The sequence below is a fragment of the Melozone crissalis genome, unplaced genomic scaffold (genome assembly GCF_028551555.1).
Source record: "Melozone crissalis strain CALT ecotype California unplaced genomic scaffold, PUWL_Pcris_2 ptg000033l_1, whole genome shotgun sequence".
Lineage (NCBI taxonomy): Eukaryota > Metazoa > Chordata > Aves > Passeriformes > Passerellidae > Melozone > Melozone crissalis.
This window is the reverse complement of record NW_026535811.1, coordinates 14,410,124-14,435,611: the sequence shown is the minus strand read 5'-3', so window position 1 is coordinate 14,435,611 and position 25,488 is coordinate 14,410,124. Positions and strand designations below refer to the sequence as shown.

The 25,488-nt window shown below is 43.0% G+C and overlaps 1 protein-coding gene across 3 annotated transcripts; it reads right to left on the bottom strand.

The window, feature by feature from the left end:
* Nucleotides 1–1,101: 1,101 nt before the first annotated feature.
* On the bottom strand, nucleotides 1,102–21,905 carry MKRN1 (makorin ring finger protein 1). Of its 3 annotated transcripts, XM_054281914.1 has the most exons (9): nucleotides 21,801–21,905; nucleotides 14,666–14,794; nucleotides 9,974–10,200; nucleotides 7,182–7,322; nucleotides 5,193–5,419; nucleotides 4,495–4,709; nucleotides 3,688–3,798; nucleotides 3,100–3,238; nucleotides 1,102–2,688 (listed from the first exon to the last, which is right to left on the bottom strand). In XM_054281914.1, the coding sequence occupies exons 2-9, from the start codon at nucleotides 14,785–14,787 to the stop codon at nucleotides 2,476–2,478; spliced, it is 1,395 nt and encodes a 464-aa protein (XP_054137889.1). In that variant the 5' UTR covers nucleotides 14,788–14,794; nucleotides 21,801–21,905; the 3' UTR covers nucleotides 1,102–2,475. The 3 variants fall into 3 exon arrangements, with proteins under 3 accessions (XP_054137889.1, XP_054137890.1, XP_054137891.1); XM_054281915.1 differs by lacking the exon at nucleotides 7,182–7,322; XM_054281916.1 differs by lacking the exon at nucleotides 7,182–7,322 and having other exon boundaries at nucleotides 3,124–3,238.
* Nucleotides 21,906–25,488: the final 3,583 nt, after the last annotated feature.

The following is a 25,488-nucleotide window of genomic DNA, read 5'->3' as shown; positions in this document are numbered from 1 at the left end:
CCAGCAGTGCTGGCTTGGGGACAAACACAGGCAGTTCCTGAACCTGCACAACAGGAACACAGCACACTTCAAAGCAACAGGAGCCATTTGTCACACTGCCTGTAAACACATCAGTGCCATGCAGCTCCACCCACCAGCCTCCACCAAAGCACATCACTCAGCTGGGTATTCTCAGCCTCCTCTGTAATGTGTACAGGAGGAAGCTTCAGAAGCACCAGCAGCCACCTCCGTGCCACCCATACACTCAGGCAGGGAGTAAAGCACACCACTCCTGACCCCTTATGAAAGCAAACTCACACATGTGCTCTGGCTGGTAAGTTCATTGCCTTTTTCCACCTTATCAGAACACAGCTTTGTTACAAACTCACATTTGAATGAAGCTCTCCAATAGGACATAACTTATGTTCACCATGTAGGACAGGGAGGCTTTAACTTTTTTCTGTTTTCTCCCTTTTATCAGTTCAAAGTATCATTTGCTCAAATTACATTCCTTTCCTCCCTCTGCTACTTGGCCCCTGGGGAAAAAACCAAAAACAAACTGAACAAACCAAAAATGGCTTCACTCTGTTCACTTAAAACTTTTTTAAAATCATGTCCCCGGCATCTTAATATGCTTCTAGCAGTTTACTTGCAACTTTGTGTATTTCTGCAGAAAAATGTTTCTATCTGAACACAAGCACATGGAGCCTCAGGAAGTGGCCTGTAGCAGTGCTTGGACTTGCTGCCCAAAAGCATTACGATAGGAAACTGTGGATATGACTACGTCCTGCAGCTGGCTTTGTCCAGTGCAAATAAAATTAACACAACAGTGGAGGACTGACTTCTGAGAAAGCAAGACATGTCAGTTCTTACTAATGACCCCAGATATTCCTTCAATGCATCAGCTGTCTCAGTTGTCTGTTTGGAATGTGTCTCTTGCATTAGAGGGTCTTTGCTCGAAAGGCTCTAACAATGCTGGAATTCTGTACACGGTTCTGCAGGAGTTAAGAATAAGTGACATAAATGCCTCTGTATTTACAGAAACACACATAAAAATAATCAAGTCAAAAACCAGAACCTTCAAACTTGAAAGAACAGACTGACTTCTTGTTTAACTTTTTTTTACTTTTTTTATTTGGGAAAAGTGCTTCTTACAAAAGGCAGCTGCAAAACAATACGTTATAGACCTCAGAACAATTTCTCATTCCATTTAAAAGTGAAAGGAGAGGCAGTCTAGGGGACAAGAGCAGCAGGAGAACAGATCACGGGGCATCCACAAGTCAATAAAAAACAGCAATAATGTAATGCAAGGTTAAAATTCCTGTGCTGGGGCTTTGGTGGCAAAGTAATTTCTCAATGCAAATTACAGCCAGAAACTGCACGACTGCCTTTGTAAGCAGTAACTCACATAAACTGAACAGCTTTACCAGGCAACCTGCCCAACTCAGCTGCAGAGAGGCACAAGTACCTCAGAGCAGCTGGGAGGCACAGCGAGTTTCTAGCAAAGCTCACGGCTTAAGTGTTTACATGAAGTTCTAAAAGTTACAGAGCGATAAAGCTAAAGGGTCCTCTCTGGTGTTCCTCTGACCCCACCTTGGCTAACCGGATTTCTGCTCCTGGACAACCCTAATCATACACATGAAAGAGAGCTGGTGTATTAGGGAGTGCCATCTATCAAGTTAAGCGATAATCAGGATCGTTTCCCAGTCTGGGCTGAGACCAGTTTCATGTCCAATTGGAGGCAAGACTTCATGCACCAAGAGGGGGTGAAAGATGATTTTGTTATTTTTAACTTACACAGAGTCTCCCCATCCTTGAGGTCCAACTCTACATTTATCTGTATATACACATAGAGAGTTCTCCTTTCACAAAGACATTTTCCTTTCATGCTAAACACAGTAAAAATCCAGAACGTTCACACCTGGTTCTGGTTACACAGTAGTAATAGTAATGTGCAAGTAAACAGAGACCAAAAGTCACAAATGAAGACGTGTACATGAGGGGGCTGGAACGGAGCTGATTCCAGAAAGAATTATTTGTATCTGGCCTGAAATCAGAAATATTGGTACAAAGACAGAAAAAAGGCCATCAGCCAATTAACATCCCCACTGCATGGCCACTGCTCATTTTTGTATCTGGGCTCTTCAAAATGAGTGTGGAAGTCCTGTAAACACTTTAACCCTGGAACTGGGTGAACTCTGTTGGGTACACAGATGAAGCAACAAACCTAAGCTAACTGTTTGACAGTTAAATTCATTTTTACAAAAACTAACATTTTAAAGATTTATTTATTGTTATTTGTTGAAACAGAGGAAAAACAACACTCCTGGGGTGGGAAAGGAGGGGAAGGGAGGAGACAGACCCTGGGTAAAAGTTATTACAACAGCACCTGGAATTGATCGGCCTGCCTAGGAGAAACACAGGCACTGCCACAACACCACAGGTAATAGCTACTGCCTGAAGCCAAGACAACAGTCCACACTCCACTGACAGGTGCTATAGATCCAAATCATAATAATCTTCCAGCTCATCATGAAATAAGTCCCACTCATCCTCGGAATCCGTTAGCTCATCATCCCCTCCGGCTGCCAACAGCATCAGCAACATCTCACCGAGCTCAAAGGTCACCACCTCATCCTCGTCGGTTTCAAAGGGGTCACCGTTCTCTCGCTCCTCGATGAACTCCCAGAACCGATTCCTCCGCTGCGCCTGCAAACGGAACACAAGGATTTCCCAGGTGACCCAGTGGTACAAAGCAGGAGCCTTTCCAGAGGCTGACATGCCCCTGGTACTTTCTGACATGCAAGAAATCACATTTTTCTTTCAGGGAGATACTGACCTCCAGCAGCATTAACCCTTACACACACCCCTATTACTGCTACCCAACATTTTTACTTCAGTATGTTGTAAGAAAGTTTTTTAAATTTAGTCTTTCCGTCTTGGCCTCCAGCATTCACAAACTTTAGAGCACCGCTTCCTTCAAATTCACCATTACAGAGCTCTAGCAGAAGTGGAAAAAAGAAAAGTCAGTATTTCCCTAGCCTCTTCTCAAGGCAGAAGACATAATGCACACCCCTCCTGTGCTCTCTGCTGAAAGAACAATTGATCATCATCACTAACCCGGTATCTACTTGAGGTTCCTACTTTGGGTCTTTGCGGCTCCTCTTGGCGGCCATCAGGATATTCATGCTTGTAAAAACAGTTTCCTCCAAATGGACAGCTCCCACGGCCTTCATCAAAATACCTGCATGGCTTGTTGCTGGAAAGGAAAATATCCAACCCTTACTGACAGCACACCCCAATCAGACTACAAAACTGCATCTACCTGCAGTCCACAAGGATCTCAGGTAGCAGGAGCAGAAGGCATTTTGTGAGTGGAAGACCTACATGCAGAAATGATTAATTACACCCTGTGTGAACTGATGCATGCAGAGGGACACCAACGGTGTGCAGTGCACGAGCTTGGACTGCCTTAGGGCTACACTACCAGTGTTCTGTGTAGAGAAGGGGAAGCCTGAGGTGAAAGAACACAGGAATAGCTTTGGGACTGTGTGTGTGCATGCATCTGTGGGCAGCTAGGCAGAGATATGTTTCACACGCAGTGGTGGAAACAAGGTGTGAAAAGGGGCTTTACATGAACACCCTTCTTCTCCACATGTGCCTTTATCTCTGCAGTCTCAATTTGATAAAAGGCTGCATTGTTCATACCTCATTGCCTCCTTGTATTTCTGAATGAGTTTCTGCTTCTCTTCCTTCTCCTCCACCCAGTACTCACTTGGAATGACAAAGTTAGACGTGATCCGGCATTCTGGGCAGGACCTGGGAAACGAACAGACTGTGCTGCAAAATTCCACATTACAGGGCGCTCTCTCTCCTATATAACAAACCATGGCATATATCCATCTTTTAAGAGGTACTGTACTCATATACTGGCTGTTAAATCTTTTCAATCTAGACTCTTATAAGTGAACCTACATTCTCTTCAAGAACTCAATGGCAATGGCAGCTGGTCAGCTTGTCTCAGAAAAGCTTGAAAAAACACTTCACACAGACTCCTTTTTCTTTAGAATTAAATAAATTTATTTTGGTATTTTTCCTATATTTATTTGATTGGAACTTTGTATTTTCTAGAACAGCCTTAAATGGAGAAATGTTTTGCCAACTGAATAATGCTCTAAGGCAGTAATGAGTTAAGCAGCATACATTCTGAACTGGTTAATCTGTTTCCAGATTCCTGCCTGGGTGTCCAAGACACGAACAGTAACCATTGGACAACATGCAACTCAATAAACAACAGTTATTTACTACCATGGAGTTTTGCAAACTTAACCCGGTATTAACCAAATCAGAGTGTAAATGTTATCCCTAACAATTATTTCACTCCTAAACTAAAAGTTAGTATGCACTGAATGCAGCCTCTGCGCAGTCTGCATCTGGAAGCCTGTTGCAAGTTGTCACAAGGTACTAAGCTGTTCCACAGTAACAAAGCACAATCGGAATGGGAAAGTGCCTCACTTTATAATCTTGCTCTCAAACTGCTTAGCACTCCTCCACTTGCGGATGCACTTGAGACAGTAGGTGTGGCTGCAGTTGGAGAGGATCCCAAAGCGGCGCTCGCTAGGATTGGCTTTCTCATACACCACCTCCATGCAGATCCCGCACACCATGTCTTTACTGCGCTGGACGGCAAAGGAAAGCTCCATGTCCTTCTCGTGAGCTTCAATGCAGGACTGAAAAGGAGACACAAAGAAAACAACTACAGAGATGACTGCTCATCTGGTGAGGTCTAAGCAGGTCTTTAAACTCAGTTTGCTGTTTTGCATAACGCATGAAGTGTGATTAAGCTGAAAAAAATCTTCATCCTCAAAAAAAAAGTTTTCAAGTACTGGGGAACAATCAATTCAGAGTTCAAATTCCTTCCTTCAGACACTGCTTTTAAACATGAAAAGGCAATCTAAAAGACCATCCACTTTGACTAGGCAAAGAACAAAGCTCCAGTATCTTTAAGCAGACTGCTCTCCCGACACAGATAAGGAAATCCAGCTGCTCTTGAGTATGACCCTGGCAGGAAACAGTCCAGTTTACAACCGGAATTTCATTCACTGCCTGACCTGCACACACCTTCAAATAAAAGGGAATTAGTAACAAGTGATTGAGGCAAGCTAGGAAGCAATAACTTACAGCTGCTAAACAGCAGACAGTTGTTTGCCTACCTTTATGTGCTGAGATCTCTGTGCAGCATCAATGGGATGCAAGACCTGCAGGCCACACATATCACACACGTCCCCATGGATGTACACGCAGTTCTCTCCATAACGACATTCTCCTAACGCAGCGTAGGGACACAGCTCCTTCTTCATCTCCACATCTGCCTGCTGCTTCTCATATTCTTCTTCAATCACCATTTCCTGCAAGGGTGCTTCAGCACAGAAAGGAGCAGCTGGGAACAGAATTAAGAACAGTAAGCAGCACATTCAGATTCTGAGCACCATGAGTAAGAACACTCAGGGTTGCCCAAATAGAGTAATAGAAACAACCTAGGTTCATTTCAGTCCAAGTTCACACACCTCAATCTGAACTAAATTATTTTCCCCACTCAATTAATTTCCAGACCAATTTTTTCATCCTTCAACCCAGACAAGATTAAAGCTATCTAAGTTTCAGTGGTCAGGGAAGATCCATTTACAGGCTAAGTCCACCTAAAAAAATTGCACTAGTCATCAGCAGCTTAATACAGACTCTGGTTCAGCAACCATTAAATAAGGCTACAAATCTCTCACTGCTTTTAGAATCAATTTCACTTTACTTAAAATTTTCACATCAGCTAAAGTTAACAGTTTTTTTTCCCCAGAAATCACACAGCTGAAATAATAAGGATGTATCCAGCATAACAAAATGCTAGTATGGCAATACCACATCAGCAATTCCTTATGTGCAGGCTAATCAGCACACTCTTCTTTAGCCTGAACAAACTTTCATTTCTGGACTCCCATGCATCTCTAGGATTGATAGAAAAGTGGTGTCCACATCTCTCAAACTAACTTCATTCTACATATTTGCCAAAAAATCTGTCCTAAACAGATATCTGGTCAATTAGCCAGACACATGAAACTGAAATTCAGGCTATTATCCCTGCATTCTAAGCTGGCTTTCAGTTTTGCAAAATTCTAAGTAAATTCCCTTACCTAATCTTAAGCTGAACTGAAATCTGTATCTTTTCTCTTCCCGCTTTAGACAGCTACTGCTGAACGCTCCTCCCTGTACCTCAAACACATGCTTGCCTGCCTCACCACAAGTCAGCCTTCTGAGATTGTTACGTAAGTAGGATGATGACTGAATTAGAAGACAAAAGCAGTCAGTGAGAAACTGAAGGTGTAATAAACATAAAGCATTACTATATTCAGAGTAAACAGGAGGAAGAACAGCAGCTGGAGTTCATTTACATAACCAGAAGCCGTTACAGAGTAGCAAGTTATCTACGCTATAAGAAAGTGTAACTTTTAGAAGCCGTTCAAGCACTAGATTTGCAGAAGCAAGCAAAAACTACCAAAGGCATACTTGGATCAGTTAAAGTGAAGGACAGACTCCTCAAAATTAATCAGAGGCTGCACACTCGCAGTTTTCATCCCCATGGAGCAAAGACATAACAACAGGCATGTATCAGTCTGTTAGTCTTAGGAAAAAGAAAATGCATGTCCCTGCAACTTAAGTTTTGAGAAATAAGCAAATATTGAAGATTAGTGTAGAAAAATATTAGCTCTCAAGATAAGATCAACTCTCTTTCTTGAACCATCTCAGACTGTAGTGGTCACCTAGTGATCCTGGAGAAGTCTGTTTGTTAGAAACATACTTTTCAAAGCCAATGAGTAACAGGTCCCCTGGCAACCTGTTCATTTTCAGTCTGTGATTCTCAAACAAAGTTATGTTCATTAGCTCTTCTTCCCCATGAGTTTTAGTGAACTAGCACCAAGAAAAGTGACAAGAAACCATGTACTAGGCTCTACATTCTCTCCTGAGTAGCTTAGCAGAACATGAAAATATGTACTTAATTATTGAAATCCCACTTGCCCTCCCATTTAAAATCCATGGTCTCCACTTCCATAAGAAGTAACAAAAATCACAACTACCATTCAGCTTTTAGTCCCTCAACTGTTGCATTTGCCAGTGTTTGCTCAAGTTCATGTTGTCACCGATTTTTTTACCTAGTTGAGGGCCATGAAGATGGTTAGAGGGATGGAACACCTCCCCTATGAGGAAAGGCTCAGAGAGTTGGGGTTGCTCGGCCTGGAGAAGAGAAGGCTCTGGGGTGACCTTACTGCAGCCTTCCAGGACCTGAAGGGGGCCTACAAGAAAGATGAAGAGGGACTTTTTACAAAGGCATGTAGTAATAAGACAAGGGGTAATGGTTTCAAACGAAAATTCAACTTGAAAAAGAGTGGGTTTAGATTAGATACTAAGAAGAAACTCTCTACTGTGAGGCTGGAACAGCATGTGTATTTTCTGTATCTTCTGCACTATAGCAGCTACAGTTTTACTTCCTCTTTGAAACCACAATTAGAAAAATTCAGAAGACTTCACTGCCCAAACAGTTACAAGTCCAACATCCTTCAGAGCAGCATTTGTTCTCTGCGATTGTTTGCTGTTTCCAAATCTCTGCTCACCAGCAGGTGGACTCAATCTCCACCTTCTCATTGCCCATTTCCCAGACAACAGGGTTAAATTCATACTAGTGGAAAAACAGGTTTGTTAACTTTGATCCACACACCACCTGCTTGCACTTAGGACACAATTCATAGCATTAAACACATTAATCTTTCAGTAACAGGAAACAGACATCCAGTTTATTCTTTCTTGTATTTCTGCCTTTCTACTCTTCCTCAATTACTGCAGAACAAGCATGGAAATGTGGCACATCTGAGCAACTAACAAGTGAGTACCTGAAGTATCATCACTATTTTCTATGCTAGGTCCTGAACTCATCTTCAAGATATCAGGTTTAGTCCTGAATCAGAGAATCATGGTAAAAGGTGAGCATTATAGTCCCAGCTATGCATGGTTAAACTGCCAGCCTTGAATCTTTATCATTTTCAAGAAAATTTGAAACACATAGGCTTCTAGGGAACCTTGAGAAATATATTTAATTTTGAAGTTTCCAAGTATCAGTACATTTCTCCAGCAATTTGACGAGAATAATCTGCTCTAAGGCATACACTACAGAACACACTGCACACGTTTTTATTTCTGTAGCTTAATAAACACAGTTGCTTCAGAAAAGTGAAGTTTTTTTTAAAGTCACTGTGGGAATTAGCACCATGTAGCACTGTTCAGAACAGAAACAGATGAGTATGTTTACATCAAGTTTCAAAAGCTATAAAACAGACTTGCAACAAGATTCACAGAAGAGAATGCTATTTAACTCAATCTTGCACAAGTTTGCATGAAAAGTACGTCTAGGAAAAAAAAATGCTTTAGTAATACTAAGTTAACAGTGTAGTGACTTGGACTTCAGGAAGAAGCACCAGTTCTATAAGGACTGTGTGTATTTAAAAGATCTCTGGCTGCTCAAACCAGCAAAGAATTGATTCCAGTGGAGGGCCAGCCAGCCATTAATGGGGCTGACTCTCAAGAAAAGAGACTGACTCTTCTCAGATATGCAAATGACAAGAGACAGAGGCAAGCTGAGGCAGGGAAAAATCCAATTACATACTAGGAAAGAGGCTTGCTTTGTGAAAGAAGTCAAACACCACAAAGGATACCCAGAGGTTATGGCCCTTTGAACATCTCTGAGGATAGAGATTCAACTAAACAAAGCCCCTGGCAACCTTTAAGCAGGAAACAAGCTAGATGAAATCCAGAGGTCCTTCCAATCTAAATATTATATTCTGATTAAAATATATTTAAAAATCCTTTGTCTCAACAAGCGCAGAAGCTTTATCTTTTATAACACTAAGGTGGCACATTCACAGATAGCTGTCAAGTTTTCAATCCTTTGGGATATACTCAAGTTCCCAGAGCTCATATCTATTACACAATTCTATAACCAAACTTCTCAACAACAGTAGCAAACTGTTTGTGTCACTTGACCATTCCTCTTCACCCTCCTCAAACTGGTTGGCAGGAGGCTCCAAGCAGCACCCTGTAACACTGAGAAAGTCATTCTCTTTCCAAATCTGAGCATCTGAGCAGTGCCATGGAGACAAAGCAGTATAATCTGAGCACTCCATGAGATCTTCAAATTCTTCTGGATGCAAGATGTCCATTTTGAATTCAAACATTTATTTAAGCACTCATAGCCTCCTCATGCCTTAGAGAGACAAATGTTTAAAAAAATATGTTAAAGTGAACACCTTCAGCCTATTTTTCACTTCAATTTGAAGACTGTTATATTTTGGCAGGAAAAACAGATGAGATGTATGCTCCTCAAGTAGTGTTGTCCCATTTGATGAGTTTCTTCAGTCTCATTCTCCTTGTGAGCTGTCACAGTATTGAAGGCTGAGTTCCAGAAAGCTGACTAGAATCAATCAATCATTTTCAGCCTCTGGCCATGGGATTCACAAAAGTAAGCAACAGGCTTCAATTCCTTTTACAGGAATCCATATGTCCACTGAAAAACCTTTGAAAGACTGCAAAACCACCCCAAACCAAATCAACCAACCCAAAACACAAAAGCAGCAGATTATCTCTTCAGAGTAGCAACATTAATTTTATCACCAGTAATTTCCTCTCCCATCCCACATGCAAACTAAACTTCAAAGGAGATTCTCAAGTCATTCAGAAACATAACAAGAGAAAGCCAGTCATGCAGAGACTGACCTGAAATATACCTGGTTTCAGAATGAAACAGTCAGTCTGACTACTCACATTGGAAAACCCAAGCTCACTTGAACTGACCAATAAATATGAATAGCTGTACTCAAATGCATTAAAATAAATGCACCACACAAAATCTGTTGAGCCATGATGGAAATTCACTGTTATCCCACGATCAGCTTACCACGTCCACAGTATGGCTGCCCAGGGACAAACTCCACTGCATTCACCCAGTCTTCAGCCCCTACTCCTGCTGCTGCCAGATCTGTGCTTTCATCTTCTATCTCAGTAATAAATTCTTCAACTGTTTCAGGGAGCGACGCAAACTCTGAGGACACTGATGGATAGATTTCTGCCTCTGGGTTAACATCAGTCACTTCTTCCTGTATTAGTGGCTTGGTATGTTCATATCTAAAAAGTTAAAACACATCATGTCAACTTTCCACAAACAAATACCTCCAGACAGCAGCCCCATGTACTGAAAATGAACCAATGAAGATGTGAACATGCTACTTGCAAGGAGGACCCAGAAATGGCTAGGATGAGAAAATCACTGATTACTCTTTATAGAGAAATGCTTCCACTTTTGCAATCTCTCAGCATTGCTCAAGAGAACACAAGGTACTCTGAGATTTTGGACAAAAAACAGCACAATTCTTACACACAGAACAATCTTCAAATATGTCCCAAACAGGTCAGTTACCTATTACACATGTGCAGTATTGATGAATGAGAAAAATGAGTTTATCCAGCTCTATAAGGAGAAGACTTAGGACAGACACTGCTGTCTCCAACTACCTCACAGGAAGCCATAAGGAAAGATCAACCAGATCTTCTAAGAGGTGCAGTGACAGGATGACAGTCAGTAGACACCAGTCCAAAATGGGAAGTTACAGTTATGAATATTAGGAAAAAAAATTGCTCTAAGAGTAGTTAAACACTAGAATGGGTGCACAATCTTCATGCTTGCAGATACTCAAAGCTGGACAATGCCTTGGGCAACCTGGTCTCAGCTGGCACAGATTCACAGATTCCCCACCAACAGAAATTATTCTTTTCCTGTGTCTCAGCATCTTTCCTCATACAGATTTTACACTGATTTGAGTACTTATTCTTAATGCCTCTTTCAGCTTACTGTGGAAAACAATCAGAACCCTTTTCACCCTACCATCCACAATCAACAGGAAGGCCCCATTTCCCTCAAAAATCTGTCTTCCAGCAACTAGGCGACTACATGGGGAAAATAAATGACAAATATACTGTTGTAGTCTTAGATATTTGCTGACTAATTTCAAGGACAACAGGAGGGAATTTTTTGAGATCATACAGAAGTTTGAAGCGACTGTGATTCACTTAGCTTGTGTCAGATTGAAAACAAAGAAGTGTCACAATTTCTGCATATTAAAGAGGTGCTCCTAACCAAATGTCAGCTTGGAAATCCTACTCCTATGAAGCACAGATTTAAAATTCTAGCCTTCAGATCTCTACATCTGTGGCCTCCAAAGGCAACCCAATGGGGTGCAGGAAGAAAATACTACAACTTAGTGGTTTTTTTCCCCTTAAAACACAATAAATTACTATTATTACTATTAAGATACATGCTGATGGCAGTGTTCTCACAGCCCATGTGTCAGAGAGCCCACGTGTGGTACGTGTGAGGTGCTTGAAGGAGGTGCTCCATCACCCAGTGGGTTGACAGTGGCACCCCCTTGTCTGCTCACCTTCAGCACATTGTGACATATTGAACTTTGCTAGTGCCCACTTAATGGAGCAACAGATTATCTGATCTTGTTTTACCTAAACCAGCCCTGACAAAGTGAACAAGTGGCTTGAAAAGATGCCTGCAGCTGTGGGCTGAGAGAGCACTGATAAGGTGAACAAAAGCCAACAAGAAAATGCCAGAGCTAACAGTTCTACTCCTACTACCAGCTCCTCATCAGCTACACTACGAAACAAAACAATGCTAACCTAATCAGCTCTTGAACTCAGGGGGAGGGAACCACAGAAGAGATCAAGATTACCAAGAAGGCAATCTGAAATATGGATTTACATTCACTATAATTAATGAAGAAGCATGCCCTCACTGTGTGCTGCACCTTGAGATATCAGCTACTGAAAGGATGAAGCCATCTCAATTAGCAAGGCAATGGCAATCACAACATCTGGAACATAAAGGCAAACCTCCACATTTTTTCCAAGATGTTTCAAGTCATGTGCCATTCAATCTAGTACTTTGCAGAACTTCACACTAAGGGTTTAGAAACCTCTTTTGAGGCTTGTTACATAACAATGAAAGACAAAAAGCCATATGCCACTGGACCACTTTTTCTTCCTGCTGTGGTAAAAATGACTGAAATAACTAATGGAAAACAATATGGTTACAAAGTAAAATGCATTCCTTTGTCAGCAAATACTGTTGGGAAACACACAGAAAACACTGCTAGAGTTTGAAGAAACAAGCAGTAGAATAAATTGTGCAGAGTGGGAAGTTTGCTGTATGGCAGAAGGAAAAGTACAGATGTTTTTCACATGTCAGCTTATGATACTTGCTAGATTCTGCTTCAATATGAACTACTTTTTGTGAGACACCAAAGATGTACCAGTAGAGAAACATTCTCAACAAATTACTACTTTAATCAAGACAAAAATATTCACTGGAGGAGGTATCTTCTCAGTAGTATACAATTACTTTAATAAAACAAATGCTTTATGGAAAAACTGTGCAAGTAAAACCACTGAAGCAGCAGCTGCCCTGACCACAATAGGAGATTGCAGGGTAAGGCTACAGGGAAAGCACCCCACCAGAAATCCATCACTGCATCACTCACAGGCAAAACATTGTAGCAAAGATGGATCCAGAAGCAGCCAAGTGACACTAGAAAATGTCACCAATACAGACATTTAAACAGTCAAATGTTTACTGCAGTTAAGAGGTGGAGAGCTACCATGAAAATCTTCTGAAGCACACAGATGTTTGCTGATTATCTCATGGCAAAGCACTTAAAAATTGTCACGGATGAGTTATGCATGTTTATTTCACAAAGACAAGTGCTGCAAATTTGCTGCCCTTTTCTGTGATGACAAGTCAGTGCCAGCTGTATGCTGCTGAGCAGATATTAAAAAAACCCAAAAAACAAAACAACAAACCCAAACCAGCCAAACCCAACTAGATTCCAACTGTCCCTCCAGGACAAAGTCATTCTACAAACAGGTAAGTGCTTTTTGAAGGAAATTTGTGGTATGGAGACAACACTTTGAAAATGAAGTGTTTCCACCATTATGTTATTATATTGCCAAAAACAAAGCGTGTCAATTACAAAAAACCTTTTTCTCAAGAACAAAACCCTTTCATATCTTGCTCACTTAAACTTGGAAAGTGATTTCCCTAACATGTTTAAAAATCTTGCAAAATCAGAATTCCAGCGTATGTTGGACCCATTTGCTAAAAATATAAAAATGCAACACCTTCCAGTGAATCTGCACTAAGAGCTGATTGACATCAGGGAAGGTGGAAACTTACCAGCTAAATTTATCACACATTAGTACAGGCAGCCAACAATACACTTCCTTTTGGATCTACATATCTTTGTGAAAGACCTTTTTCAGCTACAACCGCCATTAAAACCAAGGACTGAAATAAAGTGAACTTTGAATGAGGCCTTCAAATAACTCTATCACAAAATGCTACACTAAGATTTTAAACAATAGAAAATCCCAATGAATCAATATTACTGTCAGTAAAAAAATATTTTTACTAACCGGGCTCTTAGTGACAGTAAAAATTGCTTTGGACTGTTTATAAAATATTTATTAAATATTTTTCATTTCACCTTTAATACACTTTTAAAAATTCTTTTCAATTCAAAAACTTAAGAATTTTAAAAATCTTTAAAATGCTTTCAAAATTAAATTTAAAATTTAAAATTCATATGTTTTATAATGTACATAACATTAGTACAGTAGCAGATGTAGATACACATATATAAATTATAAATATATGTATATGTTGGTGAGAGCTCAAAAATATTGAACTGATGGGGTGCATGATCCAAAGTTGGAAGACCACTGATCTATACAATCAAAAAAACAACACAGATAACAAAGAATGCCTCTCTGTATTCTTCTGTCTGCTATTCTTACATATAGTAACCCTTTATGAAACATGAAAGCAAAGCTAACTATGAGCTACCATAGAAAATAATGAAGCAAATGCTTAATCACTAATTACAGCTGCAAGAAGACACAATGTTAAAACTTCTGGTAAGTTTTAATAAAATAAATTATGAAACATTCCTAAGCCCTTGTAAAGCTTTGCTCAACTAGGAAACTATCTGGTTTTCTTCTCCACACTTTCTTTTTTATTGTAATTTCAGGGGTATGGATCAATTCAGAGTATGTTTTCATACAGCAATTTTGTACAGGCAACTTATATGACAAACTCCAGTTACTTTACTAAAATGGTACCTCCAGTGTCAGGGTACCAATTCCTCAAGAAACAACATAAAGAAAATAAATTCTTACCTGTTCAGGCTTTTATGATCACTTAAATAGTGTAACTCATTTTCATCCACTCAGCTAGTCTGAATATAATCTCAGATTTCAATTAATCTACTCATGTTATTAATAAAAAATAAGAAAACTCCCTGTACTGACAGCTATCACTTTTATGAAAACCAGTTACCACCTTGCCTTTGCTCATTTTTCTGCATAGCATAGAATTTAGCAAGACAAGAGAATCAGTGAAAAGCTATTTTTTAAAAATACCTAAAGTGCAACGGAAAAAGAAAGCACTAAGATGTACTGTCTTTCCCTGAGCTCTGTACTCAGGGATTCAGAGTGCACAGCTTGCTGCAGGATGGCCAGGGCATCTCTTTACCTGCAATGATCTCCATAAGCACAGCAGCCTCGCTGGTAGTACCTGCACACCATGGCAGACTGACTGGTGGAGAGGTCATGGGAGTAGCGGCAGTTGTCTCCTTCCTTGCAGACCCCATGCATGAAGTATCTGGAAGAGAAGACAATGGTCAGCTAGGGAGAAGCACTGAAGCTGCAAAAATATTTGGATGATCTTATTGTTCTATAAATCAAGGTATGCTGTATTAACAACGGCACTAAAGACTCAGGGGACCCTGCCCCAGTATAACCATAAAAATAAGAACATTTGAGGAAAGATGAAGCCTCAGCTACTCCAGTGAACTGTGCTGCACATTTAGAGACTTGCTCTTACAAAAGCCTGGGGAAAAAACACAAAGCTGTAAAAGCAAAGTTATCCTGGGCTGTGACACTAAGAGGAAAGAGTCTCGGACCAAATATATTGGCACTGAGTTTTACTTTGTAGCCCTGTGTCCTGACACAAGCAAAAACCTTACTGAAACCCAACAATGGATACAAAAGACTCAAATCCAGACACACCCTAAATCACCCAAGGTTTTAAATCTATTCTGGATTCATAAATAATTCAATCAAATGTGATTTCCTCTCCAAGAATGAAAAACATGTTTGCGATGGATAATTACATCTGACAAAACACACACATTAGCTCCTGTGATAGGAGCCAAATAAATCAAAGCACTCTGCTTCAATATTGTGCTGCTTGTCTTGAAAAACTTGGGACAGTTTCAACGCTTTTGAGGACAGCTTGATCAATTTTAGCATGTCAAGTACCACAAGTTTAATTCAGTATCTTCAATTCAGTTATTCAAGAGAACTGTAGAGTGGTTTTCAAGAATTTTTTCAATTTTAACCTAGAAGAACAAGCCTCTAGAAATTCAATGCACCGTAACTGTTCAGATTCAGTATGTTCAAAACTACAACTGACAAGTTCAAGCACACCTTTCCCAATCCACACAGAAGTATTAGCAAAGAAAAAAAGGAAAAAATGAAAAAAATCCTGGGTGAAAACTGAATCCATAAATGTTTACCAACACTTCAGTTTAGAAAGAAGCCACACTGCCTCCACATAACAAGCTGCAGACTCTGAACTCACTGGAAATAGGAAGAGCTAGTAAACAAGAAAATCTGTGAGGATTTAGGTCTCATACAAAACACCACCTGAGGGAAGGCTGAGAAGCAGACAATACCTGTCTAAGCCCACACCGCTGCTGCATGGGGCAGTCCTGCCCTCCTCCTGTGGCACACTTCCAGCACTTTGCAGAGCCGGCAGAACCAGGCCCTCCAAGCAGCTGAGTGCAGCCTCACAGCCAGCACAAGAGACAGGGATCATCTTTCAGCAGCCACACCTAAGCTTAGGACAGCTCTTCACAGAACAGGACATTCAAGCTGATATTCCTGGCCAGGAAAGGTGATAAGATGCTGAACTGCATGCACTTCTACACAGCCATTTAGTCTACTGCATTTTTAAGAAGTCAGATAAAGCCAGTGAACAATGCACTAAATGATATAAGTAGAGCTACATCTGCAGTCCAATTTTAGGGAAATATTAAAATCTGAGGTTGAGTGTTTAGAGAGCTGATAACCCTCCGTATGCAATACCAGTGGTGTATTCAACATAACAAGAAAAAGAAAATCTCAACTAGCTTAACAGAACACAAGCTGACACTTGCTGCAATTCACACTCCAAATCCCCTGTCTGTACTCTGTGGACAAATTAACCAGATAAGAAATGTGATCCTACATAAAAAACAAGCAGATGAGGCTCTGCAGGGTCAGGTGGAGGTACAAACAGCAGGAATAGGGTGTTGTAAAAACAGAACAAGGCCCATGCTTGCAAACGTACAATCAGAAATCTCCACCGTGAACAAAAAAAACACAAAACCCCCTAAAAGTCACACTCACCCACCCAACAGCATTAAACACCTACAAAGATCCCTGTCAAAAGGAAAAAACCAACACCCAACCAAAAAAAACCACCTGTACTTCACCTCCCCTCTTCCCCAAACAAACAAACAAAGCCCCCCAAACAAAACCAAAACCAAAACCAAACCTAACCACCCATGAAGTCATGGAACTAGAATCTAACTGGAATTTCTGGCTTGATTGCTTTTAAGAAATGGGAGTCACACTGAAAGGGTAAAAAAGACTTCAGATTGCTTAAGGTTTGTTCTTTAACAAGTGTTACCTCCACCCTTTGCTCATTTCCACTCGGCACGGCTTCCCCCAAGTGCTGGGGCAGCAGCTTCACAGCCAGGGGCTGGCACAGAGCAGGAAATGGCTGCAGTGGAGCCTGGCATTCCTTCTGCCGCCCCCACGGTTATTTTTAATGGGGATCACATCGCTGCCCAGCCACTCTGCACAGCCACCCTGCTCCTTGAGCCAGCCATGTGTTGGGACACCACTGCCGCTGAAATAAGGGGCTGACAGAAAGGCTCCTGCCTGAAGTGAGGACATCTGATAGAAACTATTTGGCCAACAAGATTTCTAATAAGCCCCATAATTAGATTCTCCCACTGTGTGATAGGGAAAATGAAGCTCCAAACTCCTTTCCCTCCTTCCCAGTTTACATCAGAAAATCCTCTGAAAATGCAGATTCTATGTAATTCTGAAAGTTGCCACTAATTATTATATTGAAATGGCAGGCTACAAAGGGCAAAAAATAAACATTAAACACTCCAGGCTCTAATTCACACATCACTCTTAAAGGCCTTCCATCCTATGCAGCAAACTCAGCATTACTGAACAAGAATGCTGGAGTGGGAGGGGAAAAAATGTATTTCTCTTAGGATTACACCCCAACTTCTTCCATAACCCTCCCCCTCAACAAGAGGTAAGATTTTTACTTTAAGGTCACAAAGAATGTAACACTTGACATTTAAAATTGCAAAGTTTGGCTAAAATACTTGGGCCAAGTAAAAAAAAAATAAAACAGAGTGCATTATTTTTGGGGTAAGATAATTAAACTTATTTTGGAGAGTATCTTTACTTACACAGAGTACTCAATTTAACCCTACTCAACAGCAATACCAGCCTCTTCATTCTGGTTATAGGAAAAAAGCACCCTTAAAACTGAGAAATATACGAGTTATATGCCTTACACATAGACACGCAGAAGGACATCTGAAATTTGCATTTGGTCAAGTAGTCAGAGAACACATGTAATTTCATCTGAAAAGATAAAACTAGATCAAGACAAGCAGATAATTGGATTTTCTCTGAGCCTCTGTGATGCTGTCATCCAAAAAAGCACTTATTGTGGCAGTGCTCTCTGTCCTTCCAATTCAAATATACAAGTGTAATTTGGTTAAGCTGCTTGGGGAGCCAGACTAGAGAACTCATCAGGGTCCAAGCCTAGATAATTTCCCCAGTTCAGTTCACTGCATGACTGCAGAAAACATGAGTGACACTAACACATGGAACGACTAGACAAAATTAATAACTGCCTGCACTGGCATTTTATCACTGAAAAAGGTTCAACACATGTCTAGTTATGAATGTCTTGATCAAAAGTGCATATCCTGATTTTCAGGGGTATTTCTCAATAGGCAATATTCCTATTTCTCAATAGGCAAAGTCCTATTCCAAATTCTTCCTTCTACAGCTTTGGAAGCTTGCAATGTGTTTCCTTATTCAGATGTATTCTGTTCTTTACTTCAGGTTTCTGCTTTCAGGTAATGCTAACTTGTTTTATCAACCTACTGGTTCAGCTACATTAGACCGTTACAGCCAACAGCAAACCTCCTTCAAAACCCAAACACTGCCATGAGTGGCAGATGGGGAAGCTCAGGATAACATCCATCTGCAGGCATTGGCCTCCTCAGGTGCCATCCAGAGACTGAGAATTCCTGGGAAGAAGGGCAGCAGGAGAGAGGGTAAGCACGCTGCTCCAGCACAGCTCCTGGGTGTTCAGCCACATTACTTGCCAATGAAATTCTCCTGGAGTTAGTAAAAGGAGGGGGGGAAAAAAAAAAAGTTGATCTTCACAGCATTTATCTCATTGTACCTTCTCCAAAACCTCCTTCAGCAGCTCCCAGGGATGCAGACCAGAGCAGCCATGAAGGGGCAATCCAGGCAGGCTGTCAGGAGGTTTGTGCCCTGCATCTCATCCCTGGTGCTGCACAGAATTAAGGAGGCCTGACTTTACTGATGCACTCTCTTCACATAAACAGAAAAAATTACCTCATCCAGGTTTTCAGGAAGACCAGCTAAGAGACAGCTCCCAAAGTACAGCACTTAGTTGCTATGGGTTTTATTTGCACTCAGGTCTAAAGCAAACAAGTGAAATGCAATTTGTTTACATCAACTTGATGACTTTTAATGTCGTGTGACATCTGGGAAACACAAGCTCGGAACAAACAGTGTCAAGCCTCTGGAAAAAAAAGATTGGCTGTAGCACTGCTCAATAAAACCATGCTGCCATCTCAACCAGAAGGACAACCTTTTTTTTTTATTTCAAACATAGTAATAAGAAAAGGTTCATAATACAAACAAGTTCTGAATTAGCTTTGTTCCCTTGCCATTTAATCCAGATGAAAATACTTTAAATTTTTACAAAAGACAAGCCTTGAAAACTGCTAAACCACAGAAGCAAAAAAAAAAAACCCAACCTTTTTCGTTGTCTCTTAGGGAACATAATTTCCTATATTTCACCCTGAGACTTCTAAACTTTAGCAGCAAGAAAAACAGAAGGATAACATCAGCAAAATTGGATGTGTAGGAGAAACCAAAGTCCTTCTTCTTAGTCATTGTGTCTCTCACTCTGAGATATTAATCATCCATCCCAAGGATATCACATTGGTATATTAAAACTCATTAACCAACCTATTTATAATATCAGATATTCAAAGGAACAGCAAGAACTTATGGTACCAATTTTGAGCCTTCCAGTTTCCCTCAAACAGCAATATTTCTGCACCAGCCATCACGTGCTAGCTCCTTATACTGAAAGGACTGTCTCCCAAAAGTTTTTCAGGCAGCATTTACTGTTACCCCTATGATGATTCAACTAAAAATGCCTGTGAACAAAAAAATTGTGCAGTGTTACTCAAACAGAAACTGCTCTACCTCCCACACTAAAAACCTGCATTTTGAAATTTAATTTCTTCATCTCACTGGTAAATCCTCCAGCTCATTTATAAAGGTAAACTAAAATTTAATAGTAAGAAACATATCTTCCTAAATACAAAAATATCCTATTGAAACCAAACATAGAAATCCAAAATTTTTATCACAGGTTCCTAGAAGGGCAAGTCAGAATTGCTAATTTCACTTTAAAGCCTGATTAAAGCTACTCTTCCTCAGCTTGAATGGCCCCATAAAAATTAATAAAGCAAGCAATGGGATAACTAGCAGGATTAGGCAGAGGGAACAAAGAATGGAGACGTTCATTAGATCCAAGGCCAAGATCCCATTGTTTAATCTCAAATGAAAGCACATTAACCATTTCAAAAGAGCAGCTTTAGCTTCTCACTCAGCCTGAGTGTTTGCAAATAAATACATTCCCTCGACTCTCTGCACTGCAGGACACCGATGAACTTGACTGCCTCTGTACTATGGCAGCGGCTGTCTTCAATAAATCGATCCTGCATCTATACCTATTCCATTGCTGCCTCAGGAATCCAATTTGCCTAATTGAGCCTTTCGATCTTCAGAAATTACGAGGCAAACTCAAATGGAGGGAGCACTGACCTCGTGTCTCACTTAGAGCTGAGCTAAGCACGGTTCCCGGTCATTTCCCCATCAAACATTAACCGGGGATTCTCGGCACAACGCTGTGCCCGCAGCACCCCCGGGAGCGCTGCTGGACGGAGCTTCGCCAAGGGAAACAGAGAGCGGGGCACGGCCAGAACCGATGGGGAGCACCAGCGAGCAGGGATGCGCTGAACACCGCGGGGCACGCCGGACAGACAGACACACAGCCAGCGAGCTCCGTGCGAGAGCGGCGGCTCCTCACGCTGCTGCTGCTGCAATCTGCCCGTGAAACAAACGGGGGAAAGGCAAGCAGCAGAGACACAAAAGAACTCAATCCAGATCTACAGCCTCCTCTGTCCTAACCAAGGGATGCTCCTTTTTGCTTCCCAGAGACTTACAATTTATTTGTCCACAAACACGTTAAATGTAATTTAATTTATTAAATAAATAAATTTTTAAAAATTAGAAGAACGCTCATCGATGTTAATCCTGGATTATAATTTGCCTTTATAGTAACTAATATATGTCTACGTTCACAAAACTGTTTTAAATTCCTTACTGCCTGCCAACCGACCAGCTCTGTAGGTTTAAAAATAGTCCATCTGGCAAGCTTTAAAACACGCAGTACGGCTTGCATAACCCCGGAGAGGAGATTTATCAGAAATATAGTTTAAAGGAAAGCACGGATAGGAAATGACGCAGCACACAGAACCTCTGTGTGACACAGGCAGGGCCACTTCGCACATTCTGCAACATGTCACGACCCATTCCTGTTCTCCGCTTTACTAATTAGCTTTCGCTATATCACTAGTTAATCGCCGATTTTGAATTTCGATTGAAACGCACAATTTAAATTACGTCGCGTTTCCTGCTTTGTCGCGCTTTGCGGAACGCGCCTGCAGGACTTCCTTTCGCACGGCGCCCTTCGCGCCGCGCACCGCGGGCCGGTTCCCGCACAATGACGAGCGGCGCGCGGCTCCCGGTGCGGCGGCGGGAGCGCTCCCGGCGCGGCGGCCGCAGGCGCTCGGCCGCAGGGAACACCCTCGCACGAGGCCGCGGCTGCAGAAAGGCCGCGGGCCGCACCGCCCCCACCGGCGGGCCCGGCTGCCGCCGCCGCGGCCGCGCCACCTCCGCCGGTAGCCCCGCCCGGGGCCGGTCCCGCCCGGGGCCGGGGCCGTTCGCCACCCGCGGGGACGCGCGCGGGGCGGGGCCGGCGCGCGCCACGGGCGGGCGCGCGCGGCGCGTACGTGACCGTGGGGGGAGGGGCGGGGGGGGGCGGCGGTGAGGGAGAAGGCCCCGGGACGGGGGGGGGGGGGGAGGGGGGGGCCTGCGGAGGTAAGGGAAGGGAAAGGAAAAGAAGGACGAGGAAGGGCGGCCGCGCCCGCCCGCTTCCCTCCCCCTCCCCACCCGCCGCGGACGGCGCGTACCTGCAGGTGACCTGCTTGGTCCAACCGCCTCCCCCAGGCCCCGCGGATGGCGGCGGCACGGCCGCGAAGTCGAAGGCGACGGCCGCCGCTCCCGCGGCCGCCGGGGGTGACCCCAGGGCCGCGGCCGCCGCGCCCGCCGTTGTCTCCAGCGCCGCCACCGCCTCCGCCATTACTGTTTATCCCGCAAAGCGGCGGCAGCGCCGGAACTTCCGGGAGCGGATCCTTCCGGCTGCGCGGGGCGGGGCGCGGCCGCGGCTCCGCCCCCCCGGCCCAGCGGCGGCTCCCGTTGGCCGAGCGGGACGGGCGCGCGCGAACGCGCCGGGGGCGGGGCCGCGCCGCTGCTGCCCTCGCGCGGCCGCACGGAGCGCGCGGCCCGAGCGCGCCCCCGTGGCGCCAACGGGAGCGCGCCCGGCGCGGCCCCGCGTTCGGGCGTGGGGCCCGACTCGGCCCGCCGGGATCGGCCGGCGGCGGGAAAGGGCCTTTTCCAGGAGGGAACGACACGGAACGGCGACGTGGCGCCGGCGGGGGGCGGGAGCAGAACGGGACGGTGGCGCCGCAAAGGCCCAGCCCAAAAGTTGGCCCTGAGCCAGCCGGTGCTGCGCTAACGGGGTCAGAAGCACCGCGCCCTTGCGCTGTAGCGTGTCCCTCAGTGCGGATGTTCCAGAACCCTCTGGACGCGATGCTGTGTGCCCTAGGCCGGCCCTGCCTGAGCAGGGAGCTTGGGCCGGAGGATGGTCCCACCAACCCGAGCTCTTCTGTGGTTCTGTAATAAATCCCGGCTGTGAAACTGCTGTTTGCCCGAGCCACATGGTGCCCTTGGCTTCCTACTGCCGAGAACCGTAAGCAAAGTACTAAACACATTCCCAAAAGATGGTGACAAGCTGGGACGCAGGGGCAAGGTGACAGAAGACCCCTGTCACTGCAGTGTTCCTGATATTTTGCCTCTCTCCTTGAAAATATATTAATAAATCAAACGTATCCAGGCCATCAGTCACTCCAGAAAATACTGAAATGAAGCCTGTGCTCTAAACATAGGCACTAGGACAGTCCCCTCAGATGCTGGACTTTAGGAAGGGCACAGGAGAGAAGAGGAGCATCTGTCCTCAGGTTTCCTTGGAACAATGACCTCAGTGTCCTTGAACTACCTAAGGAATATGGGAATGCTTGCTGGCATTTTCTGGAATATGCAGAATCCAGACCTGGGCAAACAGAGCTCTGAATTAAAAGGAGGTGAAATATACATACCAATTTTAAAAAGCTTCAAAACAAGGTACAGGTATGCATAAAACACAAAAAAAGGCTAGTTCTTGGAATGAACTATGAACTCCAACAGTCTTGGAATGAATAACTTCTTTGAATGATTGTATAAGACCAACCTGCATCCAGGACAAGGAGCACCCAAATAAAGACCTTGATCCAGGCTCTCTATGCAGCAGACTCCCTCCTGATATTATCAGCACAGTGATCAATGTCAAATAGCTCATAAATACGGCTCAACAAATCCCTGTTATAAGAAAGCCTGGATGTTCAATGGAAAACTGTCCCATGACAATTGGGAATACCTTTTAGTATCTAAAAGAAGAAACTTATTTACTGCACCCGATTCCATCACAGAGCATTTCTCATGCAATGTTCAGCACTGAAATAAAAGTTCAAAAAGTGCACCAGGTGTGTATGTTCAGTCTTGCATTCTGTTAAAAACAGCTGGAGAAAAAAAATACTTCATATTAGAAAAAAAAATTCAAATACTTTAAAGCCATTAAGATAATCTGGGAAGTTATTTTGGATCCATTAGAATGATCATGAAAATCTGCTGATGAAAGCAGAAGGATGTCAAGACAGTTAAAGAGGTTAAGTCACTAAAGAGTGACTTTGTCAAACTTTCATATTGGTTAGATTGTTGCCCTGACAAGACAGTTCCAGGCACCACAATTCTCACTAAGGTAAAATAAGTGAATGGTTAAATGTGTTCTGGATGATTCTGCATGTCCCTAGGAGGTCTCCTGGATATTGGCAGCCTAGAAACAAGCTTCAAAAACAGAGAAACACCAACGAGCAAATCCCAGCCTAACAACTGTAAATAGACTCTTGGAAATCAGGTACACAAGGAAAGGAAAATACTGTCCCATGGTGGACATGTCAGAGTAGCAAAAGTGATGTGGAGTTTCCCATTTCCTGAATGCCTCCAGCAGTGACACCCCTGGGAGAGGGAAGGTTCCAGGGGAGATGGAAACTCTAGGAATCACTCAGAAAGGAAAATGCCAAGGTGGCCATAGGGCCCAGCTCCCAGTGAGCAGTAGGAATTTGCCATGGCGATTTCTTTGTTCCCAGGCGCTCCCATTTTACTCAGGAACCTGTTTAATATTAACTTCTGCTTCTGAGGCCCAGAGGGGGAAGCAGCAGCAGCAGCAGGCTCTGTGTCAGGGGCAGGCAGACAGGACTGGAAAGGCAGATAACCCTGCAGCAGGCAGGGAGTGAGTGAAACACTGCCCCACACACACAAACCTGTCTCCAGCTCCCCTCCAGGGCTTTCTCTGCTGCCAGTCCCCTGCTGGCTCCTTCCAAACCCCATCATTGCTGTTGTCAGCCATATCTCACCCTGCAGAAGCCTGCTGGGAGCAGTTCCAGAGCTGGGATAAGCACAAGGCTGCAGTGGTGCCCTCAGAGACCCGTTTGACCTGCCCCATTTTGTCACAGAGACTCACAGGCTCATGTTGGAAAGATGAGCTAAAAATCCAACAGGCTGATTTTCTACTGGATTTAAGGGGAAAAATGACAAATCAAGAAAAACATCCTTACCCCTGACTTACCAGGCTGGACTTGGGTGACCACTGCTCAAGATCACCTTGAGATGATGTTGAGAATTGGAAACTGAGTGGCCAGCTTGGTTACTAAGGCATCTTCCCTGAGAGTATGTCAAAAACGTGATGGTCCAGATAGATTCCTCAAAAATATTGAACTGATGGGGCGCATATTCCAAAGTTGGAAGACCTGCAGTCTTTCCAAATAGATTTAATGGAAAATAAAACTGTGTCATTATAATTTGTGTGTATTTTTAAAAAAAATGTTATTTTACCTACACATTTTCTTTCCAGTACATCTGGCTACCCATCCTCCCAGGAAGAACATAATGTTCACAAAATCTTCGACATCCATTTATGGTATCTGAGGGTGCAATCTATCATCCCTGCAATTAAATTCCCTCCAGACTGGGTAGCAGAAGTCAGAGGCAGATTGTCTTTGTAACTCAGCAAGCTTTGTTTGAAGTTTCCTTGGATGTGTTTAGTTGAAGAGACTGGAAGGATGTAGAAAATAAGACGCAATTTTTTTACTGCTGGGTTAAACAGAAGTTGCGAGAAATTTCTTTTGAAAGGGACGAGTGTAAAGTGCAAATACTGCTTTAACAACTTATGTTTTACAATTTCCTGATTAATGGATTGCAGTAAAATCAGTTCTCTGACCCTGATTACTTCAGCAATATGTTAGTATTTACTTCAGCTAGCTTTATGTTCTGCATGGAAGCTGCACAGAATCATGTCTGTCTTTTAACCTGTAAATCAGTTCCTTCATGGCCGTCTAAATCTCAGCTGTGATATTTTCTGCAGAATATAAAACAGAAACATGTACCATACCAGTGCATTAGATATCAAAGTATAATTTTTTTTTAGGAGGGGACAAACATTAATTT